Source organism: Penaeus japonicus, unplaced genomic scaffold (assembly GCF_977035675.1).
Source record: "Penaeus japonicus unplaced genomic scaffold, GWHDUDI00000001_assembly GWHDUDI00000009, whole genome shotgun sequence".
NCBI lineage: Eukaryota > Metazoa > Arthropoda > Malacostraca > Decapoda > Penaeidae > Penaeus > Penaeus japonicus.
This window is the reverse complement of record NW_028234411.1, coordinates 9,659,317-9,678,272: the sequence shown is the minus strand read 5'-3', so window position 1 is coordinate 9,678,272 and position 18,956 is coordinate 9,659,317. Positions and strand designations below refer to the sequence as shown.

At 33.4% G+C, this 18,956-nt stretch overlaps 2 protein-coding genes across 3 annotated transcripts in view; one reads left to right on the top strand and one right to left on the bottom strand.

Annotated features, from left to right (window-relative positions):
• The first annotated feature begins 2,804 nt into the window (after nt 1–2,804).
• On the top strand, nt 2,805–13,105 carry LOC122248221 (2-oxoglutarate and iron-dependent oxygenase domain-containing protein 3). 2 transcript variants are annotated; one of them, XM_043008096.2, is made up of 8 exons: nt 2,805–2,953; nt 4,118–4,248; nt 5,358–5,475; nt 5,974–6,067; nt 6,252–6,486; nt 6,808–6,961; nt 8,117–8,240; nt 8,517–13,105. In XM_043008096.2, the coding sequence occupies exons 2-8, from the start codon at nt 4,187–4,189 to the stop codon at nt 8,654–8,656; spliced, it is 927 nt and encodes a 308-aa protein (XP_042864030.2). In that variant the 5' UTR covers nt 2,805–2,953; nt 4,118–4,186; the 3' UTR covers nt 8,657–13,105. The 2 variants fall into 2 exon arrangements, with proteins under 2 accessions (XP_042864030.2, XP_042864031.2); XM_043008097.2 differs by having other exon boundaries at nt 2,946–3,080.
• Nucleotides 13,106–14,142: 1,037 nt separating this feature from the next.
• Nucleotides 14,143–18,956, bottom strand: part of LOC122248222 (ATP-binding cassette sub-family C member 5) — a 58,725-nt gene continuing 53,911 nt past the window's right edge. Inside the window, exon 30 of the mRNA XM_086540200.1 lies at nt 14,143–18,843. Coding sequence (XP_086396326.1) covers nt 18,696–18,843 — 148 coding nt within the window. The 3' untranslated portion in view covers nt 14,143–18,695. The remainder of the gene's footprint in view (nt 18,844–18,956) is intronic.

Here is an 18,956-nt window from a genome sequence, read left to right as displayed (position 1 = left end):
ATATAATAAAATAAAATAATAATAATAATAAAAAATATAATATTATTATGAATAATCATAATTTAATTAAAGACAATGATGTAATGAAATGATGAATCTAATAATAATATTATAAAATTTAAAATCAAAGAAATATAAATAAATGATACATAAATTATAAAATATTTGATATATATATAGAATTATATATAATGTATATATGGATATATATATATATATATATATATATATATATATATATATATATATATATATATATGTGTGTGTGTGTGTGTGTGTGTGTGTGTGTGTGTGTGTGTGTGTGTGTGTGCTTATACATAAATTACTATCATCAATATCATTATTATCATAATTGTTTTTATCATCGTCACCACTATCATTATTACCAAATATCATCATCATCATCATTACTGCTATCCCTTACTTCTTCACCTCCCACACGCTCTACGGTACATGGGCCCATACCATTCCGTCTCCCTTCGTCTCATTAATTAAAGCACATTAACTCTGCCTAGCCACATTTACTCCGCCTTGCTCCTACTATTATTATTCTATTATTATTGCCCTTCTATGCGTATCTCCAACTCCTCAGGCCCGCCTCAACCTAATCCTCACTCTTGTAACATATTACAATGTCATCCGCGAACATTCTTAGTCCATGGAAAAGTTTGTCTGATCTCGTTCATTCAACGTGTTCGCCGCCATTGCAAATCAGAACGGGATTTTAGCCTATATTTTGTGGAAACCCACTTCCGCCTTGACCTTGTACGTCATTCTTATTACCCAATCGCATGGCATCCTGCTAAGAGCTTTTTTCTAAATCACTAAACATAAAATACAGCCTTTCCTTGCCTTCTGTATGTGTCGCTATCAAATCTCTTAAAGTTAACATCATTTCTCTCGTGGCATGAAACCCATACTGCTTATCAGATTATCAACTCTCTTCTCTGCCTTACTTGTACTACACGTAACTTCATGCTGTGGCTTATTAACTGTATGCCTGTGTATGTACCGCAACAAGTACCGATACGTCTTCCTTATTCTAAACAATAGGATTATCAATCCCTCCGCCATTTCTCCTAAACATCTCCATCGTTCTATTGACATGTCACCCGAACCAACCGCCATTCCAATAGTCATCCTCTTCAATCTTCACAGCTCTCCTCACTTTATCCTTACTTATTCATCGGAATTCTTGATTCACGATCTCCATCCACATCAACCTACCGTTTATTTTCTTTTATTTTCTTCCACACACTAAATCTAAACACTCATTTGTCAGCATACTGCCATCTGTATATGCTATCATTAGGCTTCAGTCTAGTGGCTTCAGGATTCTGATTGACCACACCAGGTCGTCCTCCTTCATTCCAAACTATGACTGGCTTTGTAATTTGTGCCATCACCCTAACCCGCTGTACATTCATTATCTTTTCAGTTGTTATTATTAATTATTATTAACATTATTATCATCATTATTATCATTATTATTATTATTATTATTCTCATTATTACCATTTCTATTAATATGATCATTAGTAAAATTATTATTATTATCATTATTGTTATCATTATCATGATAACTATTATTACTATCATCATTATCATTATTGTTGTTATTGTCATTATTATTACTATTACTATTATTACTATCATTATCATTTATTATTATCATTATCATTATTACTATCATTATTATTATTACTATCATTATTATCATTACTATCATGATTATTATTACTATCATTATTATTATTGATATAATTATTATTATTACTATCATTATTATTTTATTACTATCATTATTATTATTAGCATCATTATTATTATTACTATCATTATTATTTTATTACTGTCATTATTATTATTACTATCATTATTATTATTGCTATCATTATTATTATTCCTATCATTATACTATTACTATCAATGTTATTATTAATATAATTTTTATTATTAATATCATTATCATTATTAATATCATTATTTTTATTAATATCGTTATTATCATTAATATCATTATTATTATTAATACCATTATTATTAACATCATTATTATTAACATCAATTTTATCATGGTTGTTATTGTAACTATTACGACTGTTATTAACAATAATAACAGTAATAATGATAATAATCATGATAATAATCATATCCATAAAAATAATAATGATAACAATAAAAATGGTAGAAATGATAATGACAGTGGCAGTGATAATAATGAACCTTATCATCAGTTGTCATCATAATTGTGAGCGTGTTTCTTCCCACCAGGATACGAACCCCAACAAATCGGTTTGTCCACACCAGAGCAACGATCAGCAGGTCATCTTGAATGGTGTTGCAAGATTAAAATGACTGTCAATAGGGATCAACCCATCGTCGCAAGTGGGTGTCCAGCTAATTGACTCACATTTTAAAATAGCAGATGTATTTTGCTGTTACAGATTGTTGCTTGACACGAAAGTCAGTACGCTTTTATCGGATATTATTAAATCTGTGGAGTATTTATAGTGAGTGTACTTCGTCTGTGCTTGCAATGGAAATCATGAAAGAAAACGTTGGATGTTGTTTTTACAGGGTAGACTACTGTACTTTTGGATTGAACGTGTTCTGTACATGAATACAAGGAGCTGACTAATTTATTGTAATTAGTGTATTTGTTCAAAGGATAATACAAATGTTGGTACATAACCTTTAGCAAATATAGTAAGGGCACATATGCATTTAAGGCAAGAGGCTATAATATAAGGGTATCTATTTGTGGGTGTTTGCCTCCGCATGAATATATATTTGTCAACGGATAATTAATACTTCTGTACATGTGAAATGTTTCAAATATACACCAACACTTTATAACAGCCTTTCGACCAATCCGCAATTTATAATACAAATGTTCCCTGAAAGCTCTTATCCACAGGGTCCCTCCCGATGTAAACAAACTAGCGTCACGGTGAGTCCCGGCCGCCGATACAAAAAACATATGATTTTGTGATATGCGAAGGTTATACTATATGTCAGTCCACAAAAGTCTACACAATCCTAACCCAGTGACTGACCCAACCTTACCTAGTTTTGAGGTAAGCTCTAAACAAGGGGGCCCTCCCCCCTGGACACCCCTTTTTTTATGAAGAACTTCCTGCAACTTACCTTGAATTTTTATATTGGTCTGTATGCATAGAGCTTTAATTGGTTCATTAATTAGTGATACACCTTTCGGATACATCGTCTGTTCCTTAATTAGTGATTCACTTTTTGTATACATCGTATATGTGTATCCTGTACCACCTATGTACTTCCTGTACCACCTATGTACTTCCTGTATCAGAACCAATACCACGAACATAAACACATGTTTTCATGATACAGCAACCAGCCTGAAACTTGCTCAAAAATTCAAACCCACAGATATTTTAATAGTAAGTAACATGAAAATGCAATGATTGGCCAGGTGATCTAGGGGCAGCTCTCATTAGCTGAATTCCTGAATTTTCTTTTTTTTTCCCAGTAGATAGCTAATTTTCAAATAAGTGCTCATCAGGTAAACCAAAAAAGACACCAGTCAAATTTTTATCTGTGCAGGATGAAGATCAAAGAACCTGGTCTGCTTCCTGCCCTCTCCTACTATTTTGGTCCCATATTATGTGGTATATTGAAGTAATAGTGTGTATTTTCTACTATATATGAGTAATAGAGAGCTATCCATCAATATTACTTCTGTGGTATTTAGTAATTGCAATGCTATTTGAGTCTACAGGTACTCTTGAATTAAGGGTTAAGGCAACATTATTTGTTTTCTTTCTTTTTCTCTTTTCTTCGTGTTTTCTTTTTTTTCTTTTTTACCAAACTAGGTGGCCATCATCTCCAAGGAGCTAAACTGTTAGATTATAGGTTTGAGACTGACACCTGTTAATTTACACATGTGAGTGACCAACTCATAACTGTTAGGATATTATAAGTAAATGGTTTGCATACCACAAAATATCACTGTCTGAGTCCCTGAAATATAGTGTTTTGGTTCTATACTTTTGTTAAGATATTAACTCTCCAGGGTTCATAGTAACACTTATCAAGGAATGAACCACTCTTGTTCATGACATTGTGTGTTATTTTTCAGGAGTAGCTGGGTAGCAGTGGCAGTTTGCCCACTATTTTGCACATTTAGAGTCTTTTAAAGTTGGCAGAAATGGCTAAAATGCGAGGAACTCGCAAGTCACCTGGAACAAATAAGGCTGATGTTCCCAATACGTAAGTCCTATTTATATGAATGTTAAACATTAATTTCTTCAAATTTCATGAGATATGAAACAAAAGACCTCAAATGAACTTACTGTATGATGGTTTTATAACTTTCCTTTAATTTTTATACATTATTTCCCCTTTTATGCATGCATACATGAACATGCACATACACATGCACACACATATGTACCGAAATATGCACACATTCACCCACCCACCAACACATAACATACCCACATCCACACCCACACCCACACCCACACCCACACCCACACCCACACCCACACCCACACCCACACCCTCATCCACATCCACACCCACACTCTCACGCACACTCACACTAACACTCACACTCACACTCACACTCACACTCACACTCACACTCACACTCACACTCACACTCACACTCACACTCACACTCACACTGGTCATTCCTCACCCCTCATACCCACACTTACACCCATACCCACACTCACACCCACACCTACACTCGCACCCACACCCGCACCCACACCTACACTCACACCAACACCTACACTCACACCCACACTCACACCCACACCTACACTCACACCCACACCTACACTCACACCCACACCTACACCTACACTCACACCCACACTCACACCCATACCCACACTCACACCTACACCCACACCCACACTCACACCCACACCCACACCCACACTCACACCCACACCCACACCCACACCCACACCCACACCCACACCCACACCCACACACACACACACACACCACACACCCACACACCCACACACCCACACACCCACACCCACACCCACACTCACACCCACACCCACACTCACACCCACACTCACACCCACACCCACACTCACACCCACACTCACACCCACACCCACACTCACACCCACACCCACACTCACACTCACACTCACACTCACACTCACACTCACTCACACACACACACACACACACACACTCACACCCACACCCACACCCACACCCAAACTCACACTCACACCCACACTCACAACCACACTCACACCCACACCCACACCCACACCCACACTCACACCCACACCCACACCCACACCCATATGACTTTCTTCAGTAAAGTATTGGTCAAATTACAGCTCCCAGACAGCAAATAGTCCACCAAAGCTGCAGATCGATTGGCGACGTATCTTCATAAGGATTCTGATGATGACTGGTATTATGGTTGCGGTCTATTACACAAAAGCTTCAGACTTGGTTAGTTCACTGTGCCTCTTGTTTTTATTTTGTTTTATTTCATTCATCTTTTTATTATTATCATTGCCATCATCGTTGTTATCGTCGTGATCGTCGGCGTCATTGTCATCATCGTCGTCATCAACATCAACATGTTTTAAACCATTCGTGACTGGGCCTATATTTACCTGATGTTATTACAATGTCACTAAACAAATGTAACTATGTACACACCTATATATTGTGAAAGTTCAGGACATCATAGGATGTCATCAGCTGTATTGAAAATATTCTGATGATGTGATATCACATCATCCAGCGTGAATGGGTTAAATCTTATGAATGAGGAAGAGCCTGTGGATTTGTAGAGAGCCATTTCATTTTACCTTTTTCATGGAAAGATATATGATAATTACGAGAATATAGAGGATACTTTTGGCTTTGACTTGAAGATAGCAGTATTAAGATTTATAAAATTTTTGCTGCAAGCAATAATTGAGATACCATTCCTTTTTTCAGGTCACCTTTGCTACACAGAAAGAGGAAGTTATTAGCCGTTCTGTTGATATTACTTGTTCTGAAGATTATGCACAGGAGCTTCTGCATTTTCCTGGTAGGATATAACAAATTTTCTTTTTCTTTTCCAATAAATAGAAATTTAAATGTCAGCTCAAGGACGTCTGTATTATTATTATTGTTTTAGATAATACTAATTTGCTTTAGGTACTACAAAGTACAATTTGGCTTTGTGTACCATTGGTCGTATTATTTAATGACTAAGGACATTGTACCTGCAGGCTGCACACCTAGGAAGTGTGGTAGAGTAGTTTTTGACACTCTCGTGAAGCCATCTGAGGTTGCTGCATTGCTCAACATTGCAAAGAGAGGATTGTCAATGGGAGGTTCTACTGGAGGAGCATCAATCCTTGACTTGCATTCAGGGGCTTTGTCTCATGGCAATGCTTTTGTTAATATCTTCAAATTGGAAGAGGCAAGAAACATATTTACAGAACAAGACTTTAAGATATATAGGTATGTTGGATATATTTGTATATGTTTTTATTTTGTGTGTGGGTGTCAGAAATCTTACTATTAGCTGAATAGTTTCAATAACAGATAGTGAAAATTAATATATGGGTTAATCAAGTTCCTGAGAAAAAATTAAGACAGCAGGAATAATAGTTAGAGAAATAAAAATACTTGTGTTTCTAATACAAGAAATAACATAAAAAAGGAAAGTTTCAAGATCATAAATGCAAGAAACATTATAGTCATAAATGTATACATGTTACATTACACTAGCACAAATTACATTCTTTATTAAGTAATCTCTATTTACTCATTATTTTCCAGTTTTGTCAAAAATAAAATTCACAAAGCCATAGTGGAGCACTTTGGGATTGAGAAAAACAAGCTTTACTTGACACATCCAACCTTCTTCTCTCGTATCACTCCTGCACCTCCACAAACGGTCCATGATGAATACTGGCATCCTCATGTTGACAAGGTAGTCATCAGCTTACATTGTTTTTATAGTGGAATGCCACAGGTATGACCAGGTCAAAAAAAAAGAAGTAAAATGAGATAATTGAGTAATATGTTTACCTTTACCTTTAAGGTAAGTAGTTTTCTTGTTTGTGTTTTCTTTTTCTTTTTTTGTATGCCTGGTACTTGATGTATACTCATTTTAACGGTTAACCCCTTCAACACGAGGACGCGTATACTGCGTATATTCGCAGCGCTCGCATCAAGCCCGAGGACGCATATACTGCGTCATGGCTGAGTTCTGGTGGAATTGAGTTTTCTTTCTTCCGGATACTGTCCGAGATCTTTCAGAATAGAGGGCGGATATGATACGATATATTACTTGACTTTCATTATTATTACATAAGAGTGGGATTTGCTTATACCAGGGGAGGCATTGATGGGTCCAGCTAGCAATCATTTTATTATTTATTTATGATTAGTTTACCATACAATTTCAATCGTTTTCTTTGGTCATCTGAGTGAGGCCTCCCACCAAGGTCACTCTTTCCATATTCCACCCAACCCATGTAAATAACTTGTCACATGCACATGGGGAAAGAGGTTAACTATGCATATTTTGATATATAATACATGATGATTATGTTGAGGTTTTGGCTTAAAATGTGTAGAAGTTTTAGCTTAAAACTTGTCATATTCAATAGCGACGTTTAAAATTTGGTGCGCGCTGGCAGCTCAGATATGGCGTGAGGGGCGTTTTCTACTGCCCATAGTGAAGGGGCTAAGGGTGGAGTGTTTAAAAGCGGTAGTTTACATAGTTGTTAAAAACTTTTGTAGCAGAATATTGATATAATACATTTTTATTTAATTGAGTATTCATATACTGAATCTCTGTGTATCCAAACAATGCATGTCAGCGTATTGTGATTAGCTGTAGACATGCTTTGTGAATGATAGAATTCTTGATTTTTCATTCATAAATATTTTATTTTCTGTATTTCTTTGAATGTGTTTTTTTTAATTAACTAGAGTTATTAAGATATGAAGTGATGTTATTATAAGCTTATTCTTTCATTAACTTCTTCATATCTCTTATCAGTTTTGCCATATTGAAATTATATTTTTTCAACACTTGCTTATTTCCAAGCTAATCAGCATGTTATTATTTCCTTTCCAGGAGACTTACGAGTCCTTTCATTACACGTCATTACTGTACTTAACTGATTATAACTATGACTTTGAGGGTGGACGGTTCATCTTCATTGACAAGGATTCCAATAAAACTGTCGAGCCACGTTCAGGTAGACATCTGTCAGCGAGTCCTCTCATGTTTACTTAGAGATAGAGAGATAGAGGCTAGACTTGATGCTTAAGGGATCTTGTCAGTCATATGATTATTGTACTGTCATAAGTTATTTAGGATGTTAGGTCAAAAGATACATCACAAGTAAATGAAATTTTACATGATTGTATTATGAATAGAACATCAGAATAGCTCTTTGATATTCTGCATGACTATATTGTTATAGCTTCCAGTTTTCGATTTCTTGTCAGTATAATAATTCCTTTGATTGCAGGGAGAGTTTCTGCTTTTACCTCTGGGTCTGAGAACCTGCATCATGTCGAGAGAGTCACAAAGGGCACCAGGTATGCTGTGACGGTGTCCTTTACATGTGATCCCAAGCATGCTATCAGTGATCCTGTTCTACAGAGGTGACTGCAGTATGGAGGAAGAATACATTAAAATTGAACCACCAGTAATTATGTTGTTTCAGTATTTCATCGAGGGTAGTAGTTTATGATATAATTTGGATAGAAAGGATGTCAGACACTGGTCTAAAGAAAAAATAAACATTTAGATATGTTTTTTTTTTAAATTATTATGAATATATTTTGTTGATATTAATATTACCAACATCAACATCAATGGCTAATCTTAATGTTTATTTTATGGCTATTGGTGGAAAGCAAGGTTATATACCAAATGATTTGGACTGTATGTCTGCATTTGATTAGGATTTTTTTTTTTTACCATTTTCAGTTATTAATATTTTGAAATGAATTTAAGTTTGTAATTTTCTGGTGCAAAATCAGCCGCGATTTGGGTGCTAGAATTACAAAAAGAAAAAAAATATCTTGCAATAAAAGGTTCATTGAAGTCAATATAGAAAATAACTGTTAACCCTCTTGTGCATGTGATGCTAATCTCACATCGCTCATTTAAAGTCCTGTGGAAACATGCAATGTGTATTGTCTTGGCACTCGGCTATTGTTGCTTTCACAATTGCTTCATACAAAATTATGTCATATTTTGATTATGAATAGAAAGGATTGTAGTCTGATGTGTCTCGGGAACCATTAAGTAATAACACAGGAACTTTTTTTAAAAGTTTCCTGCTTGAGAGGAATAAAAATTTTGAATATTAAATGCAGATAGGAAAAAGATAAAAAAATAAAAAAGATAATTGATTCAAAAATAATAATTTCCGTGAATTTGGTAACTGTACTCGCTCTCTTTATTAATTTGAAGCAGTTGCCCCATTTCTTTTTTATTAAGGTTTGTTGATAGTGTTTTCATTGTCCTTATGAGGACATGTATTATTTTGATTAATTATTTGTCAGTGCCTTAGGTTATAGAGATATATTGGTTCAATTCTTGACATTGAATGATTATCCCTGGGCTGTTCTCTAGGCAATCATATTATGTATAGCAGCTCCTAAATGTTATGATACTGTCATGTTAACAGTAACTAATTTTGCTATGTATAGTTGTACTCTCTGTGAATAGTGATTACCATTTAAGTTAGTATACTCATCATATAAAATAATTAAATGATACAGAAAAAATGTTAGATTTTTATGTTTATTTTATTAAAAGGATATTTATAGGCTTATTACAGTGAAATTAGTTCTTATGACTTCAATGCTTAGATTAAAACACATTATCAGTGGTTCCCTGATTAAATTTTGCTTGGATTGTGCCAAAACTCAAGGGAATTGCACCATTTTCTATTTTTTAGGACCAGAGGAAATATTTTAATTTTGTAAATAATTATCATATGGTAAGTATTAGTACATTCATTTGATTTAAAAAAGAGAATAAGTATTTGTTGTGCTGCACTAGATATCAAAATTGGGATAAACAAGAATTCTGTATAGTTTTGTATTGATATTAGGAATTTGAAGTCGGAAATGATATGTATTAGTTGCAGGATGTGTCTTTATATTCTCTGTGTAGCTTACATTCCAATTTTATGCATTTGTATTGTGTAATCATATGGTGAAGGGCCTGTGTTGTTCGGGTATGGTTTTGTTTCTTTGCTGTTATGAATTCTTTGATATTTTGTACTTGTTTCATTCTTTTATATACTTGTGTGGATATTTCATACACCTACAGACATTTTACCTCACCTGCTAACATCTTATTTAGTTACACAATTGTAGGGTTGTCAAAATCATCAAATCAAAACCATCACGCCCACTCAGTATATTATCCACCAAACCATGTTGCCAAGGTAATTGTGATTAGAAATCCTTATTGGAGAGGTGAAATTTCCTTTTTGGAATTAGTGATGTATTTATTGAGTACCAGTTTACTGTTGAAATTGAATAAAAAAAATGAGGTTGTGATATGTTAATTTTTTTTTTACTCTACATTTTACTTTGTTCTTTGCACTATGTTAGTTTATAATCACTTGAAAACATGTAAAATACTGGTAGTACTGGTAGTATGGTATGCAGTGGAGGGTGGAAATGCAATGCTAATCAAATGTGTTTCCACTTTCCAGTTGATGTAGTTTTTGCCACAAATTTTTAAAATCAGCAGTACCAAATTTGGATAAGTAATCAAAAGGGTCACTTACTACTACTACTACTTTTTTTTTTTTTTTTTTTTTTTTTTTTTTTTTTTTTTTTGAAAACAAAAGATAAGGTCCTATATTCTGGTAGCTGAATGTAAGACAAAGAAATATGGGAAACTGGGATCCATTCTTAACCCATTCGTACCGGTTGACGTCCTATCACGAGATTGAAAAATATACCCGGACCCGGGTGACATCCTGAGACGTTATGCATTTTCTTGCCAAGTTCTGCGAGGGATAATGTGACGTGCAGAAACGTCAGCAATAGATCGCTAGATTGTTCTTAAATATAATCATTTTACATAATTTCTTAGACTGTGTTACTTTAGTTTAGGTGTTTGAGTGTCATAAAATGAGATATAACGTTAAAAAAATGATGTCATAGAAAACTATGTGATGTTGATGACATCATGGTAATTTCTGCTTCTTGATTGGTTGAATAAAAAGATCCGAGTTGAAAAATTGTAAAATCAAATGTGTTTGGCCAAGTAATAAAATAAAGTAAAAAATTACTAATGCAATACTACTTCTAATTTGTTGAATACCTGTGATATCACATCATTTTACGTCACGAGGTACATGTACACACTCATATGTACGTGTATGATTATTCATATTGTTCTTTTTGTTTTGGTTAAAAAAAAGAAAGTATAAAACATGTTTTTTGATGCCCCACTAAGAGATTGCTTCCACTTTCCTTTGGTATTTTCACATAGAAGTAAAGAATATAGGCAAAGTTCAATAAAATAAAACTAAAAAGGCATTACTGTAACATGTTTTTTTACTAAAATAACTCCTCTGAACATGGCAAAATTTTTACGTGCCTTTATTTTGTAGACACATTTATGAAAACCATAGGAATAGGGTGGGTGAAAAACGCTCTGAGAGGATCAGCGCGGCTCTGCGCAGTGAAAAAAAAAATGACATGAAACATCGTGCAGTTGTTAACTTGCCAGCGTTAGTGGGAATAGGTGAAAATACGTCCCGTTGTGAATGGGTTAAGTGTTCCTTTACCTCTTTTCACTCTTTTATTGGAATAGCTTTATTTCCAGTTGATAAAGAGGACAGACATAATTAAATACAAGCAAGTAATAAAGTATGATGAAACACAAGTAAACACTGGTGCCTTGGTAGGTGTTATACTAACACCTACTTTGCTACGGCAAGGTAATTGACATGCAAGTAGAACCACTAAGCTACTTCCATCACCATCCATCCTATTTTCTCTCAATGAAAAGGATTCATTTAACATCAGTATTTATCTCTTCATTTATTTCAAAAGTCAATGCCTCTTTGGTGGTGGCAGGCAGCATTTTCAAAAATCAAACTACCAGAACAGTGGCTCACAACGCTGTCAACCATGTTAACTATGGATCAAGAAACTGAAGGTACAATTGCGAAGTAAAGTACGGTAAGCAAAGAGCATTTTATGATATAGTGAACTTGTTTTAGAGAAGGACCTATTGAATAGTATTCGTAGTGCAAGTTACTTGTAAATTCTGGTTCAGCCAAAATGTTTCTGTATATAATAATGATGCTGTTACAATTATCTAAAAACTAAAATTAATCAAGTACAATTGGAGTCTCGATTACTTTTTAAAAATATAAATTGGTTAAAATGTTACAAATTAAATTTCTGTTCAAAATTCATTTTCAAGTATGGAAGAGAATGTTTTCTCACAAACATATATATACAGACAATAAATTATCTAATTTATTGGAATTGCACTTACAATATTTACTCATACCAGATAAGAAGCTATAAAGCTGTGATTACTTTTAGTGAGATAGTATGGTTTACAGATTTATCTTCCTAAGTATTGCAAATAATTTTCTTCAATGAAGGATTGTCAGATATAAGCTTGTATAAAGAACATATTGCTCTCTAATTATATATGATTTTTGTGTTGCACATACTTTGAATATTAATCTTTTCTTTAACGCAGAAGGGTCATTCAGCTCAGAAGAAAGTGTTGCTTATTATTTTTGTTCTAGGTTAATGCTCAGTATATGAAGACAAGAAAGAAGAAAATAAGCCTGGGGTAAAAATGCACAAAATAAGCCTTCATATAATTTTTTTCTGTTAATCTGATGACATGCAAGAAAGTCAAAACAAGGTGGCTATAGTTTATGCTGTTAAATACTTGACCTTAATATACAGACCTTATTTTCTAAATTTTGGAATAGCAACTGCTTTAATTTATATATATGTAAACATTCCATATCTCTTTGATATCAAAATCTGTGACTTCTTTTGTTATTGATTTATGCAGTCTTTGTATTAGTAAAAGAAAGCAAAAGTAAAATGTGTTTTATTATATTCTTCAAGGCAGATTTAAATACAAAAAAAGAAGGAAAATTCATGCATTGTACTTACGAAACTGTCAAAATACTAATGTGTGAATGCGTATGTGTGGAAGGTGATGTGAAAATTTTGGATAATTCTTTCTTTACATATTTTGTAGGCTTTAGTTGAAGATACTTTCAGACTTTTACATTTGACATCATTCTTTTAATATCTCCCAAGTGTTTTGGAAAATATTATGTAAAGGTTTCAATTTGTGTTTATAAGTATTAAGAAATAGGGACACCAAACTTCAATTCCCCAATTATTTGCTCAAACAAACTAGCCACATTGAGATATAGTTTTATCTTAAATTTTATTTGTTACATGTTGTCATTTCTAGTAATATCATATTTCCTATGCTTTTTATGTTTATTACTTCTTTATAGGTTGGTAAACATTTTCTTTTACTCTTCTGTTCATCATAAACATAAGGTTACAAAACAGATATATCTATGAGGAATTTTCAGTGATGATGGGATACCTTTGTTCTTTACAGAGTACTGGACCACCAAAAGATTTTATTATTGGAGACTTCAAGAGAAAGTCTTTTTTAAAGCCTAAGAGGGAAATATTCTAATCATGAAGCTTATGGATGGATTAACGAAGCTGGAAGTTGGTGACCAGTCTGTCTTGCTCACAAAACAAATGGCAAGGTGATGAGGTGATAAAACAAATGTTCCCCACAGCAATGCTGGAAGAAGTGGCTCTAGACTATACATTCTGGAAAGGATATTTCCAATACCTCAAGAAAATTTCATCATCCTACGCAGTCGTAAAATTATTTTTTTCAAGTAAATCAAGGAAGTAAAATAGTCTACATAATGATACTTTCTGGGAGGGTATAATCTGATACTGATTTCCATCAGCAAATATTTTAGTTTAATACAGAATTTGCGGAGATTAGTGAAGATCTATTTCGCTGATATATATTATTGCAACTTCTTTTTCATGGCAGTAAAAGTACAAAATAATATATAAGGAAATAGTAAAATCAAGTTGATTGTCAATATTTTATTACACAATGAATTTTTCACATTTTCAAATCCAGTAGCTTCTTTGTTTTCCTTTTCTTTTACCCAAGGCAATGCTTAGCAAAGGCATCTAGCATGGTAGTTATGGAAAGAAAGTGTGCATCAGTTCCTTTCATTCACTTACCAGTGAATACAATTATTCAAAGCAGTTGTCCACTGTTGTTTTTACTTCAAGTAATAAAAATTAAATTAAAAAGACCATAAATATAAATTCATATAAGGTACTTAAAATCTTCCCAAAGTGGAGACAACTTTTTAATGCAATTTATTACTTCACCAAGTATCAACAACAACTATTGTTAATACTCTTATTTACATAGTTAAGAATTCAGTTAGTCTTTACAACCACATGATACATGGAGTATGATGGCCCTGTAAAGAGTTGCATTGCAAAACACATTAAAAGAAAAGTTTACTAGGTTACCATATTAACATGAAAATTGGTAAAAATGCATCATATCACTTACACAATATTCAAAGAAGATTAACAATTAACAACTTAAAAATGAACAACCTTTACTACTAAACAAAAGATAAAAGGTATATTCACTAATCTCAACCATTAAAACAACCAATAATTATGTGCAGTTGTCCTTTAGTGGGTAAGTAGGTAGCTCAATATGGCAAGAAGTAAGGCTCCCAAGGGTTAGTCTGTAAATCTACAAACAAGTTTTCCTGCCCTCAGGTCATTTGTCACTTATGCTATTTGAATTTCCAGGAATTCATAAGCTTAGAATATACTTTCTTTATTTCCTTTTAGCTAATCTAATAAAATTACCATATTCCAGAGAAGGTATTACATTCCATGTCCCTTGTAGGGGGGTGGGTTGGGGATCAGTAGATAAGATGGCCACTGAAGGACAATCATTCTAAAGGAAGAATATATCTACCTAGGTTTCACAACCTCAGCATTACCATAATTTCATATCATACATATCCAATACACATATGATGTACTCCTTTGTCAGTGACTTGATTCATAACTAATGTGAGAGAAATTTACTTAACCCATTCACGCTGGGCGATTCTGGCTCTAAATGGTTGGAATGCCAGGGTATTCGGATGCATAATCCTAACGCCTCAGGATTCTCGGGCACACAAGCCGCTCACCCGGCACACCGGCCTTGACCAAATATCTCGTCGCAGGCATCTGACCCAAAAACCACTGAACGTGATAGCAAGTCAGCCGACGCGAATGGGTTAACCTTGAGAATTTGCTAATATGAAATGTACACTGAATGTGATTTTTTTTTTTTTAGAATACATAGTATACCAAATAACAAACACTTTAACAATAAACACAACCCTAAATATAACTATTGACCTCTTTTAGCTCTGAAATATTTCAGTGTAGAGACAATGGAATAAAACGATCAAGCTTGGGTTTCATGGCACAGTACTTGAACTGTCTTGTTCATTCTGCACACTTGCACACTTAGTAAATCAACAACCCTGAGTCAATATTCCACTCAATTTGAAACATATGAACTTTATAGGAAATTTCTCACAATCATGTAAGAAGCAACACCACTAACATATGTAATCTTTCGAGTTATTTATATCTACATATTGGATTGCTTCAGGTACGCTTCATACATCTACTAACTTGAAGGCTACTTCACAGCCATATCAATATGAAGAGATCATGAAAAGTGCTCATGAATCATATTTTACATCTTACAATCTAAGCTTGGTGACTGACTAATTTCAGTTAAACAATTGCAAACAATGTAATCAACATGTCTTTTTCCAAGTGAAATTTTAACAATAATCTCATATAGACTTATTCTGCAATGCCAAATGCAAGGCACTAATGAAGAAAACGAGAATACATTCACACTGAAAGTTAAGTTAAAAACAATAAAAAGTAATACAAAGCAGTCAAATGTATATTACATTAATAAATAATTATATGAATATAACAAGATGTTTTATATGACTTTTCAATGTCTGGAAAAATGCACTGTACACTCTATAATTATTAACATTTTATGATTAAAAATAATTTATAAATATACTGTTTGTTAATGACTGACAATCAACAATCATATAATTCATACATGTGCCATTTTGTTTTGATTGCAGTAAAACATCAAATATAACAACAGTAATGCCATCATCAGGTACATCAACAACAATCTTTTTGTGAATATCAATACAATAATTACTGTACACTGATAAATGATCTATTATTAATTATGCATGGTTCAGATTATTATTTTTTTGAATTTTAGCTTTTGAAAAATTGCTTTATATTATCAAATTCATAATCAGATATTCAATTAATTATAAGACATATTCTTTGTTTTCTAAATTATCTTTACAAAATACAGGAATTTATAACCTGCACAAAACCAAGATGCAAATCTAATGGAAATGTACTTGTATATCAAACATTCACATTTTCTGCTGTTAATCAAAGTATTTTGTCTACTGTATGATTAAAATTCCCAACCAATATGGTAGGGTAACCATATCATCTAATATGCTCCAATTTTTATAACAGCTAACAAAATACTGGTACAATTATGGATGATTCTTATGCAGCTGCTAAATTACAATGCAGATACTAAATCTAACCAAAACATGCCTGAACACAGAGCTTGTCATAAGGAAAACTATATTTGATATTGATAAATCTGAAAACTAAGCATGGACCAGTCTTAATTGAAATTAGATTCATAGAGTATTATAATTATACACTTCTACAGTAAGAAAGAGTTAAAATTGTGGTTTCAAATTCTTAAAGAATGTTCACCAGGCATAGGCAATAAAAAAATGGAAGTCATCTCTTTCTGACTGTTTACGTCTGAGGATGAATTATCATTAAATGTTTGAAATGTCACAATTTTCATTCTTTTCAACTGTGGCAGCATTTCAGCATATCTGCGTATGCACGATACTGTGTTTCTTTCTTGTGATTCATCATAGCTAATTTCCTACTTTCTAGTTAAATTTCTTGTAACTCTATATGGCTTTGATGCAGTGTCCTCCAAGAATGTGTAATCTAGATTTCAGGCAACTGAATTGGATAAATAAGTGAACTGTAAAAGAGAAGTGTAGACTGGAAATAAAACAGCAATAAGAACTGCATTATGGAATTCAGCTTACAATATGGATTTTTTGAAGGCCATTTATAGCAAGGCTAATAGCCAACCAATGGCTAATGAGCTGTTTGATGTGCAAGTAGGTATACCACAATAAATTTTCACTTATATTATATAATTATACCTGCAGACTGTACCTGCAAAATCATCTTCTGTCTGTTTATCTTTACAAGTAGTCTATAGAATTGTGGCTTATTAAGTCTGAATAAATGTTTTTCATTTTAAAGGTACAAATGGTATAATGATGTAACGGCTATAATAATTGTACTAGCTGCATATATATATATCTTTACATATGAAATTTTGTACAATGAATTCAACTTATTCTTTTAAGAAAATCCTGTAACAAAGTTATGCTAACCATAACTACAAATACAATGCTCTACTCTATAATATTCCAAAATCATTATAAAGTATACTAAAGATTCAAACAAGTTGTTTATTCAACAAGCAAGAAGCACCTCAGAAGCAAAGTGTAAGTAGCTGCTGGCAAATTACAATTTGCAGAAATTTTATCTTTGGGTCAACAAAATTCTAACCAGCATAAAACAATTTTCAAACTATAAGCCAAACAAGGACTGGAATAGCAAACAGTCAACATAGATCACTCTAATAATAAAAGTCTAACATAGGCCTTAGGAACTGTTAACTTTTCTCAAAGTTTTGTAAAAGATTAGCATTATCAATACATGGAAAAGAAATTTGGAGAGTTAGGTATCTGTGAAAGTCTGCAATTTTAAATACTACAATTCATACTTATTACGTTTTTCCTTTGTTTGTGAGGCAAGGGCTGACGGACAAAAATCTGGACCCCGGGGCAAAAAGGGTCGTTGGCCCCTCATCCCATCCCACCTACCATCCACTCCATACAGCTTGGGCCCTCATGCACCATCTTGCTGCCTGACTGATTAAGTCTATCTCTCTTGTGTGGGAATAAAACCCATAAGCAAATTTATAAAAAAAAAGTCATCCCTAAAAAAAAAGTATAAAGAATCAAAAGTACTATGATTTTGTGGGTTTATATCTGTAAGAAAAGAAGAAAAAAAGAGACAGAGAAAAAAATGCACATAGTTTATGGTAGAAAATTATAATAAATGAAATAATAATAAATCAATCTGAAAAGAATTAGAGGTGATGCCAATTGGTGAAATAAAGGACTACAAAGTGTATACAGAGCAGGAGTGTGAGTGTGAGTGTGAGTATAAGTCTGAGTGTTTGTGTTTGCACACCTACAACTATACATACATATATAAAATCATATATATGTGAATGAAAATATATCCTATACTTCTTTAGAGTATAGGATACACTCAACAATTGTGTAATTAAATAAGGCAGTCAAAATATAGTTCCACTCTTGTATGTACATCACTTCCTCCTTTCAGAGGTACCAAGGACACTCCAATCCCTCTTACAGGAGCAAGGATGACTCTGCAGCTGAAACCATCTTGGCAAATGCTGAGTGTGGATCAGCCATAAGAGTGCGAGGAGTATCAAATTCAGCCACTTTTCCGTCGTCCAGTACCAATATGCGAGAGCAAGCCATCACTGTGTTTAATCTTTGGATAAGAAGAAGAAGAAAAAAAAATGTTATTAGTAATTCTTGCATACCTCAGATTCATACAGAGTTCAATACTTTGGCTATGTAATTTGAAATATGTGTTCTACTTAG

Coding starts and splice junctions, on each gene's coding strand:
- LOC122248221 (XM_043008096.2), top strand. CDS start 4,187: ATGGCTAAAATGCGAGGAACTCGCAAGTCACCTGGAACAAATAAGGCT. Junction 4,249..5,357: donor AAGGCTGATGTTCCCAATAC/GTAAGTCCTATT, acceptor GTCAAATTACAG/CTCCCAGACAGCAAATAGTC. Junction 6,487..6,807: donor CAAGACTTTAAGATATATAG/GTATGTTGGATA, acceptor ATTATTTTCCAG/TTTTGTCAAAAATAAAATTC.